The sequence below is a fragment of the Anastrepha ludens genome, chromosome 4 (genome assembly GCF_028408465.1).
Source record: "Anastrepha ludens isolate Willacy chromosome 4, idAnaLude1.1, whole genome shotgun sequence".
NCBI lineage: Eukaryota > Metazoa > Arthropoda > Insecta > Diptera > Tephritidae > Anastrepha > Anastrepha ludens.
In genome coordinates, this window is record NC_071500.1 from 107,631,897 (window position 1) to 107,650,696 (window position 18,800).

Consider the following 18,800-nt stretch of genomic DNA (forward strand, 5'->3'; position numbering starts at 1 on the left):
ATTTGCAAATAATGTTTACCTTTACAATTAAGCACTTATAGGGATATCATTCCTATGCATGCCTAACAAGAGCAAACTAATATTTGCACTTTTCAAAGGCAATGGCAAGCAATTAGTTTTACCTTTTTTTCATCTTTTCTTCAACTTAAGTGTCTAGTGTAGGCAAAATGCCTACAAAAGTGGATTGCATATAAAAGGGCCACTCCAACCTTTCAAAGGTGTCATTAAGTGCACTCGACTACAGCAGCCAATAGCAATTTTTGTGTGCGTAGAGTGGAAAAAAATCAAAGGAAAAAAAATGTTGCTGCTGTCACCTGCAGTCAACTATTGGACTACGCTACTCAATTTCATAAGTAAATTTGCATTTTTAAAATCGCTGCATTTTATTTATTTTTGATTAAAATTTCCTTGCACTCATCCCTTAGTACAAAAGTATTTTATTGACTCTCACGCCACCTGTATCCTGTGGCATCGCGATTTTCCATTTGAATTGCAAACACCAGCCGATAGCGAATTCATACAATACATAAATATTTGGCCTGATAATTTGTCACAGTCCTTGCAGCAGGATATTTACAATTTCACAGCGTTCAACGAAATTCAGCGAGACTATGGCATGCAACTGGATGCTTTGGTGCAAAAATTGACCATAGCCATACGAGAATCGCATTGTGAGGTGAGTTTTGTAATTAAGTAGAACGGCCGTTGGCAGAAAATGAGGGCATATATAGTATTGTAAATATATGTGAAGTAAGCGCTGTGTGCAAAATCAGTTTCATTTTGCATTTTAATTTAATTACGCATGAATTTTAATTACCACTTCTACTCTTTCTGCTCCTCAATGCGCCTTCAATTTGAATTTTCAATGTACGTCACACCTCGCAGTCTTTCATCGCCTTTCAGCAGGACATACCAGTGTTTACGCGCAGCTTCTACAATGCCAGCAGAATATCGGTTTGGCGCTCGCTGCGCAATAAATTTCTATTTGTCTACCGTAAGGACTTGCAACAGGACACTGGCACTGCGGCATACTTCGATGACTTTCTTTTCATAGGTAAAATACTTACCTTACATGACACGCATACATACATATATATATATACATATATTCGTACTATAAGTGCGAGTGTGTGTGTGTATGCATAGATGTATGTATATTTTCATTGCACATTTATCAATGGAAGTGCTTTGCTGGTATTTCAATTTAATTACAGATCAACCAAATATTTTAATAGTCGAAGCTGAGTGTGGCAATTGCTCAATGCTTGCACTGAAAACTAATAAATTCATTGGACCGCTGGCCGAACATCCGGAGCAATTGTATGTATTGGATCATTACAACGCTTTGAGTGACAAATTTGAGCTTGGTGTGGATTTGTATATGGATAAAATTAAGGATTTACAGGGACGGGAAGTGACTGCTGGCGTATTCGATTATCGGCCGTTCTCCGTCTTAGATTTTGTAAGTTAATTTGATTTTGCTATACGAATGCCTCGATTTTACAAGTTTCATTGTTAATTGAAATTCAAGGTGTCAACCAGAAGCAAATGTTTAGAAAATATTGCTTTCTTATAAATCGTAAGTGATTTTTTTTTTTGCTTTAAATATTAATTTTTATTTAGCAACGTACACAGCATAAAAATTGGTAAATTTGTAAAACTGCGAGTGCAAAACAAAACTAAACTAAAACAAAACGCGCTGTACACAGCACTGACAATCAATTTTGACTCCGAAAATCCTGAATTACTTCGAAAAATTCTGTAACAGTTCGAAAGTATTAGACTATTCGCAGAATCGGTCGAAATTTGTAACGTGCATCGAAGATACTCCGAAAAACACCGTAAAACCACCGAAAACACCGAAATGTACCAAATACCTCTATATATATTAGGTAATTATAAAAGCATGGAGTTATTCCGAAATTCTTTATGTGTCCTGAAAACATCTGAATTATTCCGAAAAATACCGTAAAAACTCCGAAGGCTCCGAAACTTAATTGCACAAAATAACTCTAACCAGCAATAATAATAAAAATTATAATAACAACATTAATAAGGTACTCCGAAAAAGTTTGCATTCATTCGAAAACCTTAGAAATATTACAAAAATGTTTCAGAAGTGTTTTCTGGACCCAAAAAAAATCCACGTCATTCCGAAAAAACTCCGAAATCTTTTCGCTATGCACCACATAGCTCCATCCACTAAAAAATAATAATAAAAATAACAATTTTAGCAGTAATTATAAAACAAATATCTCTTATTCCGGAAATCCTCAGCTACTCCGAAAAATTTTATAACAGTTAGAAAATTCTAGATTTTTTCCAGAATCGCTCAAAATTGTTTATCGTGCATTAATGAAACTCTGAGACTCTCCGAAAAGCACCGTTGAACCTCCGAAAAACGCCGTAAAGTCACTGAAAATCACCGAAACGTACCAAATGCATCCTACGAATATTATCAAAAATAAAAATAATAACAATAGTGATTCCGAAAAACCTCCAATACTCCAAAAAATTTCCCAGCAATAAAAAAAAAACTTTTGAATACTCTGATAATAATCTGAGTAGCTCTAAAAATTACACAGAAACCATATCCCGCAAAAATCTATATTACTCCGAAGAAATCTTTAATGAAACAGATCAGAGAATCTTAAAATTAGTATTGTCTCAGATTCGGATAATTTGCATTCTCTAAAATCTGAGTTACTCTAAAAACTTAATTCATTATAATAAGCCCCTATCCTTCCAGAATCGCGAGCCTCAAGTAAAGGATAATAATCCTGAGAATCTACGTGGCACTGTACACCTGGACGGTACCGAAGTACGAATGCTATTCGCGCTCTGCGAGGTCATAAACTGCACTGTGCAAGCAGATTCGTGTAAGCAAAATAGTACCCAACGCTGTCTTAAAGCACACCGAATTGAAAAAAAATTCTATTGCAGCTGATAAAACTGATTGGGGTACATCGTATGCAAATCTGACAGGCGATGGATTATTTGGATTGATAACGGAAAGAAAGTCTGAATATATTGTGGGGGCCCTGTATTTTTGGTAAGAAATTCACATTTTAAATCTCAATTAGTTCATCTCCCTTACTCGCTCATTCTTTTGAAAGGCCCGATGACTACCGCTACTTAGATATGTCCCATTTTATTGGACGCTCTGGCGTTACTTGCTTAGTACCGGCACCACAGCGCCTAACCAGTTGGCTCTTACCATTTCGGCCATTTCAATTTACACTCTGGATGGGTGTATTTGCCAGCTTATTACTTGAGACGCTGGCACTCTTTTTCACACGCCGTTTGGCGCCATCCGACAACGAACCTCACTACAGTTTACTAGAGAGTTTTCAATTTGGCTATATTACTACGCTGAAACTATTCGTGTCGCAGGGTTCAGACTATGTAGTCAACTCGAACACGGTACGTACGGTGCTCTTCGCCTGTTACATGATGGATACGATTGTGACCAGCGTCTATGGTGGTGGACTATCGGCAATATTGACGTTGCCAACGTGAGCGATTTTTTTTTTAATTCATTATGTCTTAATAAAATAACATTACTTAGAATGGAGGAAGCTTCTGACTCAGTCGAGCGTTTGTATAGGCATGGTATTCCTTGGACGGCAACATCACCTGATTGGGTAATCTCTTTTAGAGGTGAAGGAGATGATATTGATGTAAGTTTAATTTGTTAAGATGATTAAATTGCCTATAAATTTATTTTCAATTCCAGCCGATGGTTGAGAAATTGTTGAGTAACTATCACGTCTATACTTATGAACAACTAACAGAAATGGCTAAAACTGAGAATATGGGATTTATCTTGGAGCGATTAGCATTTGGTGAGCAGTAGTGAATTTCATGATTCTACGAAAAAAATTTATCACACAACTTGACATATTATCACATCCACAGTATAATCAGGTCGAATTGCCTTATCCCATTTGATAATTTGACATATCATAACACCACATCACATAACATCAGTTGATGTCACCATCGCGTCATCGTAGTGTCCAGCAACTCGCATCACAACACTTAACTAGTCATTACGTAAAATAGCTATACATATCACCACAACAAAATTGTCATAGCGCATCATATCGCTTCATATGGCAACACATCACTTCTTATAAAATCATATCAAAGCACATCACTTAATCTCGCATCGCTACTTAATCATAATCCTGCATCACATGATAGGTTATGCCTTTATGTCACTTCTGCCGCCAAAATTGTAGGGGAATCTAGAGATTATTTTACTTAGAATACCTAGGTGCCTACTCTGAAATGCGAATTATAATTGCAATTAGTCACAAGATAACAGCACTAGATATATCACCACAACAAAATTGTCATAGCACATCACATCGTTCCATAAGTCATCACATCACTTATTATAAAATGGTATCAAAGTACTTCACTTGACACGTTAACAAATCACATCGCCAGACATATCATCATAAGGAAAGTCATCACATCACTTGACATGGCAACATATCAAATTACTTAGTAAATCAGCGAATAGCTATCTCAGATATCTAATTAGTTTCATATAATAGGACTATGAATAAGTTCGTGCGGTTTTTTTTCGAAATTTGAAACTTTATTGACGTAAAATGGTTACAAATTTAATATTCAAAATTTTGTCCATCGCTTACTACTACTTTTTCCCATATTTCTGGCAATTCACGGATTCCCTTTGTGAAAAATTCGGTCGGTTTTGCCGCAATCCACGAATCGATCCATTTTTTGACTTCATCGTAATTACGGAAGTGCTGGTCAGCCAGGCCATGTTGCATCGATCGGAAGAGATAGTAATCGGATGGCGCAAGGTCTGGACTATACAGCGGGTGGGGTAGGACATCCCATTTGAGCGTTTCTAAGTATGTTTTGACCACTTGTGCAACATGTGGCCGAGCATTGTCATGTTGCAAAATAACTTTGTCGTGTCTATCGGCGTATTGCGGCCGTTTTTCTCGCAGTGCTCGGCTCAAACGCATCAATTGTCGTCGGTAGACATCCCCCGTAATCGTTTCATTCGGTTTCAGTAGCTCATAATACACAACACCCAGCTGGTCCCACCAGATACACAGCATAACCTTCAGGCCATGAATATTCTGCGCCGACGTCGATGTTGAAGCATGGCCAGGGTATCCATACGTTGCCCGACGTTTTGGATTGTCGTAATGGACCCACTTTTCATCGCCAGTCACAATTCGATGCAAAAAACCCTTTCTTTTGTGCCGTTGAAGCAGTTGTTCGCATGCCATAAAACGGCGTTCAACGTCTCTTGGCTTCAATTCATACGGCACCCAATGGCCTACCTTTCGGATCATTCCCATGGCTTTTAAACGTTTGGAAATGGTTGATTGATCAACTCCCAAAGTTTTTGCAACCTCTTCTTGCGTTTGAGCCGGATCTTGATCGAGCAATTCCTCCAATTCGGTATCCATGAACTTTGGCGGCGCACCCTCGCGTTCTTCGTCTTCCAAGCCAAAATCACCACTTTTAAAGCGTGCAAACCACTTCTGGCACGTTCGCTCAGATAGAGCATGCTCACCATAAACTTCCACCAAGATACGATGACTTTCGGCTGCTTTTTTCTTCATATTAAAATAATGAAGAAGAATTCCCCGCAAAAACACATTATTTGGCACGAAATTCGACATTTTCAAGTGTGGTAAAAATATTGTTGTTTACGCTTCAAATAAAAAACTTATACTGACGTTTGTGCCTTACGACAGTAGCTCTCCAATGAATGTTTGGAAATGTGGATCGATGGAATAATAATCAAGTTACGCCATCTGTTGTAAAACCGCACGAACTTATAAATAGACCTATTATATCATAAAGCTACATCACATAATAAGATAGGATATGTCACTTCATACGCCGAAGTTGTTAGTTGATCTAGAGGTCCACATACTTTGGAATACAAATTGTAATTGCAATTCGAAATGGATTTCGTATTTTATATATCAATATCGTATTTAAAATAAACTTAACTGTAAACGTTTTTTTTTTGGATACAAGCAACAATTTTAAGTATTTTGTTTTTTTTTTTGTGATACGAATTTGCATCGCATTACAGAGTAGAAGCATTGCACTTCAATCCTGGATTCAATTTCCGCTGGAGTATTGCTCAATAGTCTTACAAGTTTTTTGTTTTTTTTTTAATTCTTAACTTTTCTTTCAGGTCACTTTGGCAACGTTGGTTTCCTCACCGATGAATCTTTTAAGCGTCTCAAGCTTATGGTAGACGATATCTACTTTCAATATTGTTTTGTTTTTGTGCCACGTCTCTGGGCCTTACTTTCGAAATTGAATGATGTAATATTGGAAGTTCACTCCACTGGCTTGGACATTTTCTGGGAGTGGGAAGTAGGCGCTCATTATATGGATGGACAACAGCAAGAAGAAATTCAAGCTTCAATGTATATGGACTTCGATGTGGGTCCAGTCAAATTGGATATGGATAATTTTGTAGGTCTTGTATTGCCGTTGCTGATAGGTTTGATATTAAGTGCTTTTGCATTTATCGGAGAGTTGATTTACTTCAAGTATACTACACAGAAAAAGGAGAAAAATACGGAGATCGAAGAAAGAAGGATAAGTGAATTAAAAATAGCATAACAGCGAAGGCCCGAAACCGGCGAGATAGCGACTAACAGCGTAAGAAAAATTATAAAAAAATGTTAAAAATTTTAACCTATAGTAGACTTAGCATAGAATAAAATGTAGTCAAAACTTAAGGCCGGCGGGCCAATTAAGAGGTCAAAAAAATCGATTTTTTTTTTTCCTGAAATCAATAGCTTAAATATTCAAGAACATGAGACACAAATTTTAAGAGTTAAATTCCAAGTATTTGCAGAGCTACAGAGCCGAGCGTAGTGCGGCGTCGAGCCACCGTGCGCTTATTGTTGTAGTTTGAAGCGCGTTTTCTCGGCTTTTCATTTTCACGATTTTACCTAAACGAGCTATCCATTGCATTCAAAATGCGTTATCTTCAGTATTATTTTCTCTTCTATGTGAACTAAAAAAAAAATTCGAATTTTACGTGTTTCTCCCAATTTTCTTAGTTCACATCGAAGATAATTACATCAAAATTAATAATCTTTTTTTTTTGTTTTCAGATGAAAATTGCAAGTTGTATCTTGTACAGAAGTTGGATACTTCAGTGGCAAGGCGCTCTGGGAATCTATTGATAACTCGGCTTACAATATATTGTTGGAGATTGTACACATTTTTTTTTTAGTTCAAATATATATTAAACTATCCCCAAAACTTCATTTGGCTAATTGTTTTTTTTTCTCATCCTACAACGCTTCGCGAAAACTACTGAATTTATGACATCTAATTGGCCCGCCGGCCTTAACTTAATGTTTCTTTTTATTTAATTTGTTAAGTAACGCTTAAGATGGGTTATCTGGGTTTCACAACGCAAATAGAATAAAAACTTTATCAATTTTTTGATCCGAGAGATAGCCTCGAGGACTGAAGTTTGTAGTGAAGGTAAAGCACCGGAATCGACGAGCAAGGCAGCGATCAAGACGGATCCATCATGAATCTGGGGGTCGTGCCCTTTTGATAGGTAGCGGACGGCATGTGGAACCGTTCTCGGAGGGTTCTCAGGGGAGAAGAGGAAGGTATCGGAAAGGGAGTGGTTGCGAGCGCATCACAACTGGATTCGGCAGTAAAAAGAAAGAGGCAGCGGATTAGTGCTGGTCTGCCGAAATCGTTTAGCGAAGTTGGTAAACAGGCTGGCTCTATCATTCTTGGAGTTAAGGGCAATGCTAGGGAAGATGGCGCTATTTCCAGCGATGAATGGAAGAGAGGAAAGTCTTCCATCTCTGCAATTTTTATCAGGGTAGTAAGGGAAAACCCTGACACCTGGTAAACCTGTATACGAAGCATTTGGCGCGGAAAAGTGTAGAGCGTTTTTTATAGGGTCTTTGGACTTATTTATATTTTTATATTATTTCAGAGCTCTCTACTCATATAGCTAGTCAGGTAATGTATGGTCACATTAGATTTTATTATTGTGGAAGTGCAGGAATTTTTAAATAAATTTTTTTTATTTCAATTTTATTTTATTTATTTTATTTATCTATTAAATTTATTTTTTGGCTATTTCAATTTGCTTCACTAAATTTATTTAGTTCATTTTATTTTATTTTATTTTTACTCATTAATTTATCAAAAATCTTTCCATCTAAACACAAACAAAGATTACCAGCAACCAGGTCTTACGAGGCCCATTTCTTTTAAATAAATATTATTTCATTTCAATTAATTTAATTTTACTCTATTTAATTAAATTTTTTATTCTTTACGTAATTTTATAAATTTGTTTTTATTTATTTATTTTTTTATTTTTTCGTTTAGTTTAATTCAATTTGATTTAATTTGATATAATTTAATATTAAATCACTTGATTTTATTTTATTTTGCATTTTAATTAAATTTGTATGTTACTTTGCCTTAGGCTATTGAATATTATTTTTATTTATTTAATTTAATTTTACTTCATTTTATTTTACCTCTTTTATTTTAGTTTATTTTGTTTCATCCTATATTTTATTATTATTTTTATTTGACTTTACTTTTTTCATCTTCCCTAGCTTTAATTAGATTTTATTACTTTAATTTTATTTTGCTTTATTTTATAGTCTTTTGTAAGCTTCTATTTTTTATTTTTATTTCATTTAGTTTCATTCACTTTTAATTTGTTTTTGAGTATTTTATAAAATTTGTATTTTTTTAATTTCTATTTAATTTAATTTTATATTGTTTTATATATCTTTTTAGTTCTTATTTCATTTATCTTAATTAAATTTTATATTTAATTTAAATTACTTTGTTGCCCTTTTTTATCTAATTTTCATTAATTCCACTTCACCAAGCCTCTCTTCGCGCTACGCTCATGTGGGACTAAATACACAGCCCAACAACATCTAACTAATGAAGGGTGAAATGAATCAGCACACACAAACAAAAAAAGGAAATTCCTTAATCGGCATATGTGTTCGTACTTTTGCATATCAAATGTGTTTGTGTGCATAAACAACAACGACGAAACACAAAACTATTTCATCAAGCAAACCTAATTAGTTTAGGAATTTCGGTCGTCAATAGAAACCCGCACCGCTTCAATAGTCAGGCAGGCAGTCAGACAGCCAACCAAGCAGGCGGGCAATTGTGGTAAGATCTCACAGATTTCTAAGCAATGCCAAGACCTCGTCTTTTCAATGTTATGTACCACTTTTACAAAGCACTTTCTCTCAGCCTTGCAAGTGGTAAATATTTTGCTTACAACCAACCCCACCACACTTTGAACTTTATTAGATCACGGCAAGCAAGTTGTGAAGAACCAAGTAACCGAAAAAATATGAATGCACATTAGAGAGTATCTGCCTCATATACTGGCATTGGCACTGAAAAGTTTCCGCCAAAATGCACAAGTTGGTATGCAGTCATCTACGCCACAACAAGCGAAGACACAAATATTGAGACGCAAATACTTTGAGGCGTTTCGGTGGCAACAACTCAAAACTTCAGTTATTTCGCGCGCAGCTTTGTTGAGCGTTCAAGCGCAAATGCACCCAAAAACTTTGACGCGTTTCTTTGCAATTTCTGTTGGTTGTGCTTTTAATTTTTCTGCTTAATTTCTCTCCTCCTTCTAGTGAATTCTGAGTGAAGTTTAACTGGCTGCTGTGTTTATATTAAAGATATTTTTTTTTTCTTTCAGGAAAAAGTTTCCTTTCAACATATTTGGCAAATACTATCGCCAACTTTATTAACAAATATGCGAGTGATGATGAGTTAGCGCTGATAAGCGCTTTGAACACAATGGAGGTTTTTTCATAATGAAAAGATTTTTCTTTGCGGATTGTAGAGAATTGGCTCTGTTGCACAATAGTTATTAAAAATATGTAGGAAAGGTTTTGCTCATTACGAAAAATGCGAGGAGAGAATGTGGGGTTGCACGAAACGTTTTGTGTCATAAAAATTTACAACAGGGAAAGCTAAATTCACAGCCAGGAATTTTACCTTCAAAAGCTAACCAGCGAAGGCGATTTGTAGAGATTTATGTTCAAATGCCTCAGAAAAATTATTGGCTTTTTTTATTAAAGCTGAAGTTTCGCTCAGTGCAGCCGAAATATAGTTTGTTAATGCCTTTTTGACTAATTAAAGCCCATCCTAAAAATCGTTTACATGGCTAATCTAACCAATCAATTGCCAAATATCGTCGGGGGGGCTAAATATTTCTACTTATAATAACTGTTTATTTTCCATTCTGACGTAGCGGCTTCAGTGGCACCTTTTTTTCTAAAACACTTTTTCTCTTTTATATTTTGTGGAAAAATTAGGTGAAAGGATGGACGACTGCAGAAATAACCAAGGTCGCATTTAAATGGATTTTTATTAAAGAAATAGTCAAATGGTTTATTTAGCGGTATTCTTATTGCATTTTTTCTTTCTTTTTTTTTCAAAAGAAAAGTCATAATCCTTATTTGCTTTCTTTCCTTCGTAGTATCGAAAGTTTTTTTTTTTAATATTTTTATTATTGGAGTCCCAAAAAATGAATAATCATTATTTGGGCATATTTTTTAAATTTTATAATAACAACAATAACAACAGAGATCCTAATAAAAATCTCAATTACAAGGTATGCATATGAGGGAGATTTGCCAAAAATTTTTGCAACTGTTCCACTGAAATTATGCAACAAATTTTTATTTGAAACTTCCACCAAAATGTTACGTAAACACGATAATATTTACGTGAACTGCACTGAGTACATAGCCTCTCCTACCCAAATGTCAACCTCAACTCCACGTCGGTGCACCCTGCCGATAACCAAAGAGGGAATGGCTACCGAGCATGAGCGGAATGACGCTATCTGACACCAAATATCGAAGGGGGTATTGGTAACCCATTAGTCTGGAGCAAATCAAACCATCTGACGGCAGTAAGAGGAATCGGTCTAGCTGATGTAAGGCCGACAACCTACTCAGCGAAATAATCATGTCATGAAAGCTAGCCTCGGGACGAACGCTACAAATGCTTACTTACAAACAATTCTCTTTTTTCTTTTTTTCTGTAAAGTTTTATTCATTCATAAACTCATATGTAGCTCATTAGTTTAAAACACAAAAATGTACTATTAAATTTTGTACTCTTTCTCAACTTAATTCTCACTTGTTTACGTATTTGCTGACCTTTTCGCCCACCTTGCCTGGACAGCTGCAATTATTATTGACTTATTATTATTATTTTTTTTCACTTTTCTTCGCTTTCATTTCGGCAAGCAACTTTTGCTTTACCAATCCTCACTCTCCATATCCATCTCCCATCTCTTTCTCTCTATTTCGCTCCCTCTCTATTTCATTTGTCTGCAGTGGTTCAAACCAGCTAATTTTTGCACAGCAACAACCACAACAACAACATTTTTTCTGATTTATTACGCCATTGTGTTTGCTGCTATTGTTAGTTGTTTTTGTCATCCATCTGATTCAAATTGTTGTTGCACTTTTTTTTTTGTGTTCTTTGAATAAAACTCAATCACAAATTATAAGGTATTATTGCCATGGCAAACTGTTGCGTTGCTAGGCAATCGCCTTCATCATCGTCATCAAAAGCAAAACAGCAGCAGCACTAGCAGCAATCAACAACATCTCGACAACAATAATAACAAAAACTCTGGGACGAATTGTAGTGGTGGTGGTGGTGCTGGCAATTTGAGTGGCATAACAACTTTTTATGCAACACATAGCACCCTGTGAGCATTGCCATGAATGAACGCTCGTACATTGATCAACACTCCGCATACTCCAAGTGGAAATCTTAGCGCTTTGACGACAGTGGTGATAGTAACGGTTATTTGAGTGTTGTGCGAGTTTAAGTTCTCAAAATCTAATATTGGAAACTATCTAAGGGCACGTACACGATTAAATAAGTCCATAAAAGACAAATAAGATTATACCTACATATTTTTTGGAGCAGCAAATTAATAAAGTATGCAAAAATTTAGCAGCTTTATGATAGAGAAATCATGTCAGCGGAGGGACTTTACTCACCCTACAAATAGCGAAAGGACCTAATTTCCTGCAGGCCACACATAGATACTATATATGAAGACATTTAGCTTTATTCATAACTATGTGCATTAGGGTGGGCCAATTTTCGACATCATTCTTAGCAGATTCCTTTTCTACATTTCGACATATATATATACAGTCCTGTGCAAAAACAACCGGACAGTCTGAAGACTCCATTTTTTGAAGTTGTATGGATTTTTTCAAATATGTTTGAATGTGGTTATATTCCATTATGTTTTTAATACAAAAGTATGAAATAAAATCAATAAATTGCATACGTGTTTTTAATATTTTCATACTTTATTTGTTTTAGCATAGTCAATAACGAATGTTTTATTATTAGTTTATCCTTATTATATAATCTTACAGCTAATTAATTCAAAACAAAATTAATTATTTCATTATAAATGTTATAATTTGAAGTTTTGATACTTGGTCGCACCGCCTTTCGCCTTAATTACCGCTTTAATACGTCTCGGCATTGATGTAACCAGGGTTTGCAACAATTCCTCCGAAATATCGTTGTGCCAAGTGTCCATTATAATGTTATCCAGGTCAGTTTTGTTCTTCGGCTTTTTTTCAGCTGCCTGCTTCTTTACAATGGCCCAGAGGTTCTCAATTGGGTTTAGGTCGGGACTGTTACCCGGCCATTCCAATTGGACAATTCCGTTTTTTTCCATAAATTCTTTTACCTGCAACAAATAAGGAATAAATCATTGGTTTTTTGATTCGACATTTAAACAAAACACTCGGGAGATTTAACAAAAATCATAACTTACTTTGTGAGATCGGGGGCATGGCGCAGAATCATCCTGAAATATAACGCCCATTCTTAGAGAATACTGCTCTTCAATAACAGGTATTAAATGCCTATTTAAAATTGAAATGTAAGCATCTCCGTTCACCCGACCATCAATAATAGTCAGTGCTTTCGTTCCGTCATAACTGAAGCAGCCCCATACCATTCTACCAACTGACTGTCTTACAGTAGGCAGTATGCATACAGTTTTATATCTTTCGCCAGATCTGCGCCTCACATGGTGGATACCATCCGATCCGAAAAAATCACATTCTCCCAGTGCTCGACAGTCCAGTTTTCATGAGTTTTCGCCCATCGGTATCGTTTTTGAGGCAAATTTTCGTTCAAAAATGGCTTTTTTGCGGGATGTCTTCCTACAAAACTGGCATTTATCAATCTCCTACGCACAGTAGATGAATCTATTTCGACGCCAGTTGCATTCAAGAACTCCTTCCTGATGTCTGCCGAAGATTTGAAACGGTCCTGGATACACATCCGCTTAATCATCCGGTCTTCAGTAGGCGACGTCTTTTTCCGTCGTCCAGATCCTTTCTTTCGCTCCGTTGAAGCCGTTTCTGCAAATTTCTTTAAAAAATCGGCAACAGATGATTTGCTGAAGCCTACTTTAGCAGCAATTTGACGTACGGACAATTTTTGCTGTGATAGTGCAATAATTTGCCCCTTAACGACAGCTCCCATTTGCTTCGATCTTGGCATATTTTTAATATTATATTAACACTTGCCACGTATCAGCTATTTCAGTTATTGGTTAAATTATGATACTAATTAATTCAAAACTGTTCTATTTATACACAAAAAAAGCTACTTACCGCCAAGAAGCTTTATACTCAAGCTATAGAAATTTAAATAGGGTAAATTATCTGTCCGGTTTTTTTTGCACAGGACTGTATATATAATTGGCGCGTACACCCTTTTTGGATGTTTGGCCGAGCTCCTCCTCCTATTTGTGGTGTGCGTCTTTGATGTTGTTCCACAAATGGAGTGACCTACAGTCTCAAGCCGACTCCCTACGGCAGATATTTTTATGAGGAGCTTTTTCATGGCAGAAATACAATCGGAGGTTTGCCATTGCCTGCCGAGGGGCGATCGCTATTAGAAAAATGTTTTTCTTAATTTTGATGTTTCACCGAGATTCGAACCGACGTTCTCTCTGTGAATTTCGAATAGTAGTCACGCACCAACCCATTCGGCTACGGTGGCCGAAATCAGTTACAGCGCCCAAATATTAAAATAAACTGTCTTTAATGAATATGTAGTTAGTATAAAAATGGAATGTTTTTTTTTCGACACAAATTTGTACTTGATGATTTTTTGGTATGAGCAATCGATTTCTGACTATTTTTTTTATTTACAGAATCACAAGATGGCGTCTTATAGCAAATTAGTGTCATTTCTATTGGAAAAGCTAGTAATGCGCTGTACGCCTGTAAAAGAATGCTGGGCGTTACTTGGCGTCTATCGCCATCGCTGATGCATTGGTGTTACACGGCAATAGTTAGACGGATATTGTTGTATGGGCCCTTGGTATGGTGAACTACAATAAGAAAATTGGCATATTTAATGCCATTGGAATAGATTCCGCGACTCGCTGCTGCGTGCAAAAACAGGAGCGAGGAAAACTACTCCTACATTGGTGCTGGAAATGATACTTATAGGTATGATATGAAAAGCACAACACCTATTGACCTTATGGCGCAAAATCTTGCAGCAAAATTAATGGCTGCTGAAGTACTTACTTACAGAACCTTCGGACATAGCTCAATAGGAAGAAGGTGTACAGCTTGCACAGCCTACATGACTCCGTGCTTTAATTGGAAGAGGAGGATTCAGACTACAATTGAAGAGGAGGGATGGCGCAAAGGCATGAAACCTGGCCGTGGGACTTTTCAAATTTACACAAACGGCTCCAAAACTTTGGGCGGAGTGGGGGCGGATATTTACTGCTTATAACTAGGGATCCAATCGACTGGCGGATCGGAACAGTATTTTCCAAACGAAAATTTGAGGGTCTGAAGGAAATCTCAAAAATGGAACTTCCACCGTTGCTTGGATTCGCTAAAAGCGTTGGCTTTTTGCGTGATGTCTACTTTAAATCTTAATATATTAGAAGTCAGTCTTTATCTGCTATCGTTAGGGCCCAAAAAGTCTATGTTATTAGGAAAAGTGACTGCATGTAATTCTTTATATGCAAATAAAACTAGCACTTGCAAAAAAAATAGCTTAACATTTTTTTCGAACCATTCACTTTTTTGCAACTCTTTGTGTCTTTGCCTTTAGATATTTCTTAATTTCAATATAAGAGGTATTTTCTCCACTCTCTTTGACCATGGCCATAAATCCCTCTCTATTTTCGTATTAATTAAAGATGGATTCTCTTAAAATTGGATGCGCCAAATTGACTTTGGCTGTAGGTTCTAATAGACATTTCTTCTTATCTAAATCTGCTAAAAATTATGTCGAAAATACCCGTACATACAAATCGTCCCACCCTAATGTACATACATACATACACCCTTATACATATATTTGTTAAGTTTTTCAGAAGTGGCTTTCAACTGAAATCTATTTCATTCGCAAAAGTCTCTACATGAAATTCATTTGAAGTTTTAATCATTGTTTCTCGTTTATGCTGCATTTATGTGAGTTCTTTCGTTTAAATTCAAATGAACTGTAAGTGCTTATACTTTATACATTTTAAATACACAGAACTGTAAAAGTTAACCTCCAGTTACTTCGAGTAAGCCCTACTAGTAACAGACCGTCGCACAGTGGGGGCGTTACATACGAAAATTGAACATAAATAGAAAATATTACCACCTAGGCTTCTCTGGTAGCGACTAATGATAAAATGTTCTGTATTTGATATTTTAGTAAGTATTTAAAACATGAAATACAATCATTTTTATTTTTTGTATATATTCAAACCTTTATATCAACATCCGGAATGGGCGAATTGCCATTCTGAGCGACAGCAGGCGGCACTCAAAGCTTTGCCATCCTAGGAGTTTAAGTCCACACTGGCCCTTGAGTGTATCGAGAAACCGACCAAAGTGGTTTTAAAATCTCAACCCAGCTCTTCTTAAGATAAGTAAAGAAATGTATTTTCTAATATTTTTCTAACAAAATTAATCAAATTATCTTTGTAGCATCGTCTAGCAAAAGTTTTTAATGAAATCCACACACAAAAATTAAATTTTCAGCCTTAAAAACGGAAAAGATCGCTGGGATGAAAATTCATTGTTTTGACCTTCAATTGGGATCTGCTACCCAACTCTACTGCAATTCAATTTATTGAGAATTACTGGCCCATTACATGAAGGCTTATTCAATGATTTCATGAAATCAACCATCTCAAATTCAATATTTTTGTCAGCGATTAGCTTAACCGTCATGATTGAAATCGCACAAACTTCCTTATACTTGGACTATTTAGTCGTTCTTAGTGACTAAAATCTAGAAGAGGAAGTATCGTTTGGCACCGACTAAGGTAAAATTCTCCCTGTTGAATACCTGCTAGTAATGAGGTGCTCAGGCAGATAACCCAAAATATAAGAATTAAAAATTAATATCTGACGAATTGAAACTTAGGAATTGACCTTTAATAGCTGACCCTCGATAGTAAATTTTGCATAAAATTCTTCTTTCTCTTCCACCAAATAACACTCCCCTCCCACCCAAACTTCTCTTTTGTTTTTTGAATTCTCACTTTTATTAATTGAATGTAAAAGTTTAAAATGCATTTCTAGCCATTGCTCACCTCAAGCTTACTCCTATACGAGATATCACAAGCCTAAGCTTTGCAACAGATTGACTATAAAAAAACAAAAAAATATTTCATTAAAAAACACTTCCCATGCACCTCCTCGAGCACTTTAGTCCTCCCCTATTGTGGTTGCTGGCTTTTAACTTTGGTTTTTGCAAAATTGTTTTATGAAAAATGTTTGCTATATTATTAAATTAAAAAGTTTCATACTAACAAAAGCAATAACAGCTAGAGCCCCGTACACAAGTACTCGTACAATAAAATTACAACAATGCACGAATACTTCATGTAAACATAGCAACAATCAAAGCAAAAAATCAGGTGTTACAACAAATACGCAGCATATTTTCCATTTCATCTTGTTGTATGCTGTTGTCTTAATTAAAAATGCTTCAACTTTAATTAGCAAGTTTAAACGTTGGCTTAGCTGGTACGCCGAGGGAATGTGGTAAGCCGCCAGCTCACAGTTAGTGTTCATTCTCGCCCATGCTGAGGTAGAATGTTAAACATTTTATTCTATTAAATATATTGTCGTTTATTTTTATTTTTATTCCTTATTTTCATTTCTTTTTAAGTGTTACTTTGTTGTTATTGCTTGGCTAGTTGTTTTCTTGCTAAATCGAGTAAAGGTTTTATTCAGTTGGGCTATTCTAAGGTTTCCACATTTACGCTCGCTTTCAAATTGAGTGAAGCTGTAGAAAATTACTATATTTTTGCTGCCTCGCTGAGTTTGTGAGTTTTTCCTCTATTCTTTTTTTTCTCCAACTTTTCACTCATAAGAAAATATAATAATAAACGGGCTGAACTTGGAAGGGAGTAACTAAAAAATGCATTTAAAATTTTTAGTTAACAGTTTAGAGAATTCCTGATACAAAACTGCTTTTTAAAAGCCAAAAAGTAATTTGTATGACCGTGGGCCGGAGTGTTTTTCAGATTGAGACTGCAAGTATCTTCAACGTGTTTTAAAAGCACAAACGGAGCATTTACAATTTTTGATAAAGTTAAAAGTCACATGCCGCGAATTCACATTTAAGGTAAGTTTGGTGAGAAAGGAAATATTTTTAAGATCTGTATTCTTAGTGTAAGTTTTTTCAGTCATCGGAAACAAAACAATCCAATTGTATTGAATTTGTTAAAGGATATGTTGCTTGAGGTATCCCTGCAAGGTTTCTCTTTAGATCATTAAATTTTTATAACACTTGGAAGGCAAAACACTGATTTTCGTTTCAACAAAAAGCAAATTGTACGAACGTTTTGTTTTATTAGGTGCGCAACTAAGTTCCCGCTGTTTGCCAATAGATGCCGCCAGCAGTGTGTGTTAGTCGATTCTAACATAATCGAAACGTCATAAACCAAATTTAAACATATGGTAAACAAACTGCTTCGACACATTAGTGATTTTGTTTTGGTATCATATACTTTTGGTTTTGCGAAAATGTTTGATTTTGTGCCGAATAATCGTCATTTTCGGGAAGTGTTGAGTTTCCTCTGTCATTCGAAATAAAAAATAGTTTAAAAAAACTAAAAACACGCTTTTATTGCTAATCGCACTAAAAAGTAGAAAATAAATTTTAATGACAAAGAGACCTATAATGCAGTAATAGCAAATCGAACGATCAGTCATAGTCAACTACCTCAGAACAGAATTATAACAAAAATTAAGATACAAATAGAATAATTCAAATTAGAGTTAAAAGCGTGGGATGCATTTTGCTTCACAAAAAAAGCGTGTTTTTTAGTTTTTTCTTTAAACTATTTTTTATTATGAATGAAAATTATTGTTATCATTGCAGTCAGTGAATTAATGATTCGATATATTGGTGTTATATTTAATTCCTTTCTTATCGACTGTGAGTCTAAAGCTATGCAGTCATCGGCCGTGATAAAGAAGTAATCGGGATGAAGAACTTATTTCGTGGAAGGAGCCTGAGAAACGGCTACCCCACTCCTGAAACGGGGAGGTAACAACAAAATATATTGACATAATCAATATGGTACATACTTTTTCCATACAGATCATTGATTGAAGGTCGAGCCTTGTTTTTCTGAATGAAACTTATTGTTTTCATTTAGTCAGTGATTTATAGTCCGATTTAATTGTGTTATATTT

The 18,800-nt window shown here is 35.6% G+C and overlaps 1 protein-coding gene across 1 annotated transcript; it reads left to right on the plus strand.

Annotated features, from left to right (window-relative positions):
• Window positions 1-252: 252 nt before the first annotated feature.
• Window positions 253-6,799, plus strand: LOC128862216 (uncharacterized). Its single transcript, XM_054100720.1, has 10 exons — window positions 253-353; window positions 426-676; window positions 886-1,054; window positions 1,215-1,462; window positions 2,750-2,879; window positions 2,944-3,052; window positions 3,117-3,515; window positions 3,569-3,680; window positions 3,737-3,845; window positions 6,203-6,799. Exons 1-10 carry the CDS (start codon window positions 299-301, stop codon window positions 6,637-6,639), a joined length of 2,019 nt encoding a protein of 672 aa, XP_053956695.1. The 5' UTR covers window positions 253-298; the 3' UTR covers window positions 6,640-6,799.
• Window positions 6,800-18,800: the final 12,001 nt, after the last annotated feature.

What these genes read in the sequence shown, in the direction of transcription:
- LOC128862216 (XM_054100720.1), top strand. Translation starts at nt 299, where the DNA reads ATGTTGCTGCTGTCACCTGCAGTCAACTATTGGACTACGCTACTCAAT. An exon ending in GTGGGGGCCCTGTATTTTTG is followed by an intron (nt 3,053 to 3,116) that starts GTAAGAAATTCA and finishes TTCTTTTGAAAG; the next exon opens with GCCCGATGACTACCGCTACT. An exon ending in CTTGGAGCGATTAGCATTTG is followed by an intron (nt 3,846 to 6,202) that starts GTGAGCAGTAGT and finishes CTTTTCTTTCAG; the next exon opens with GTCACTTTGGCAACGTTGGT.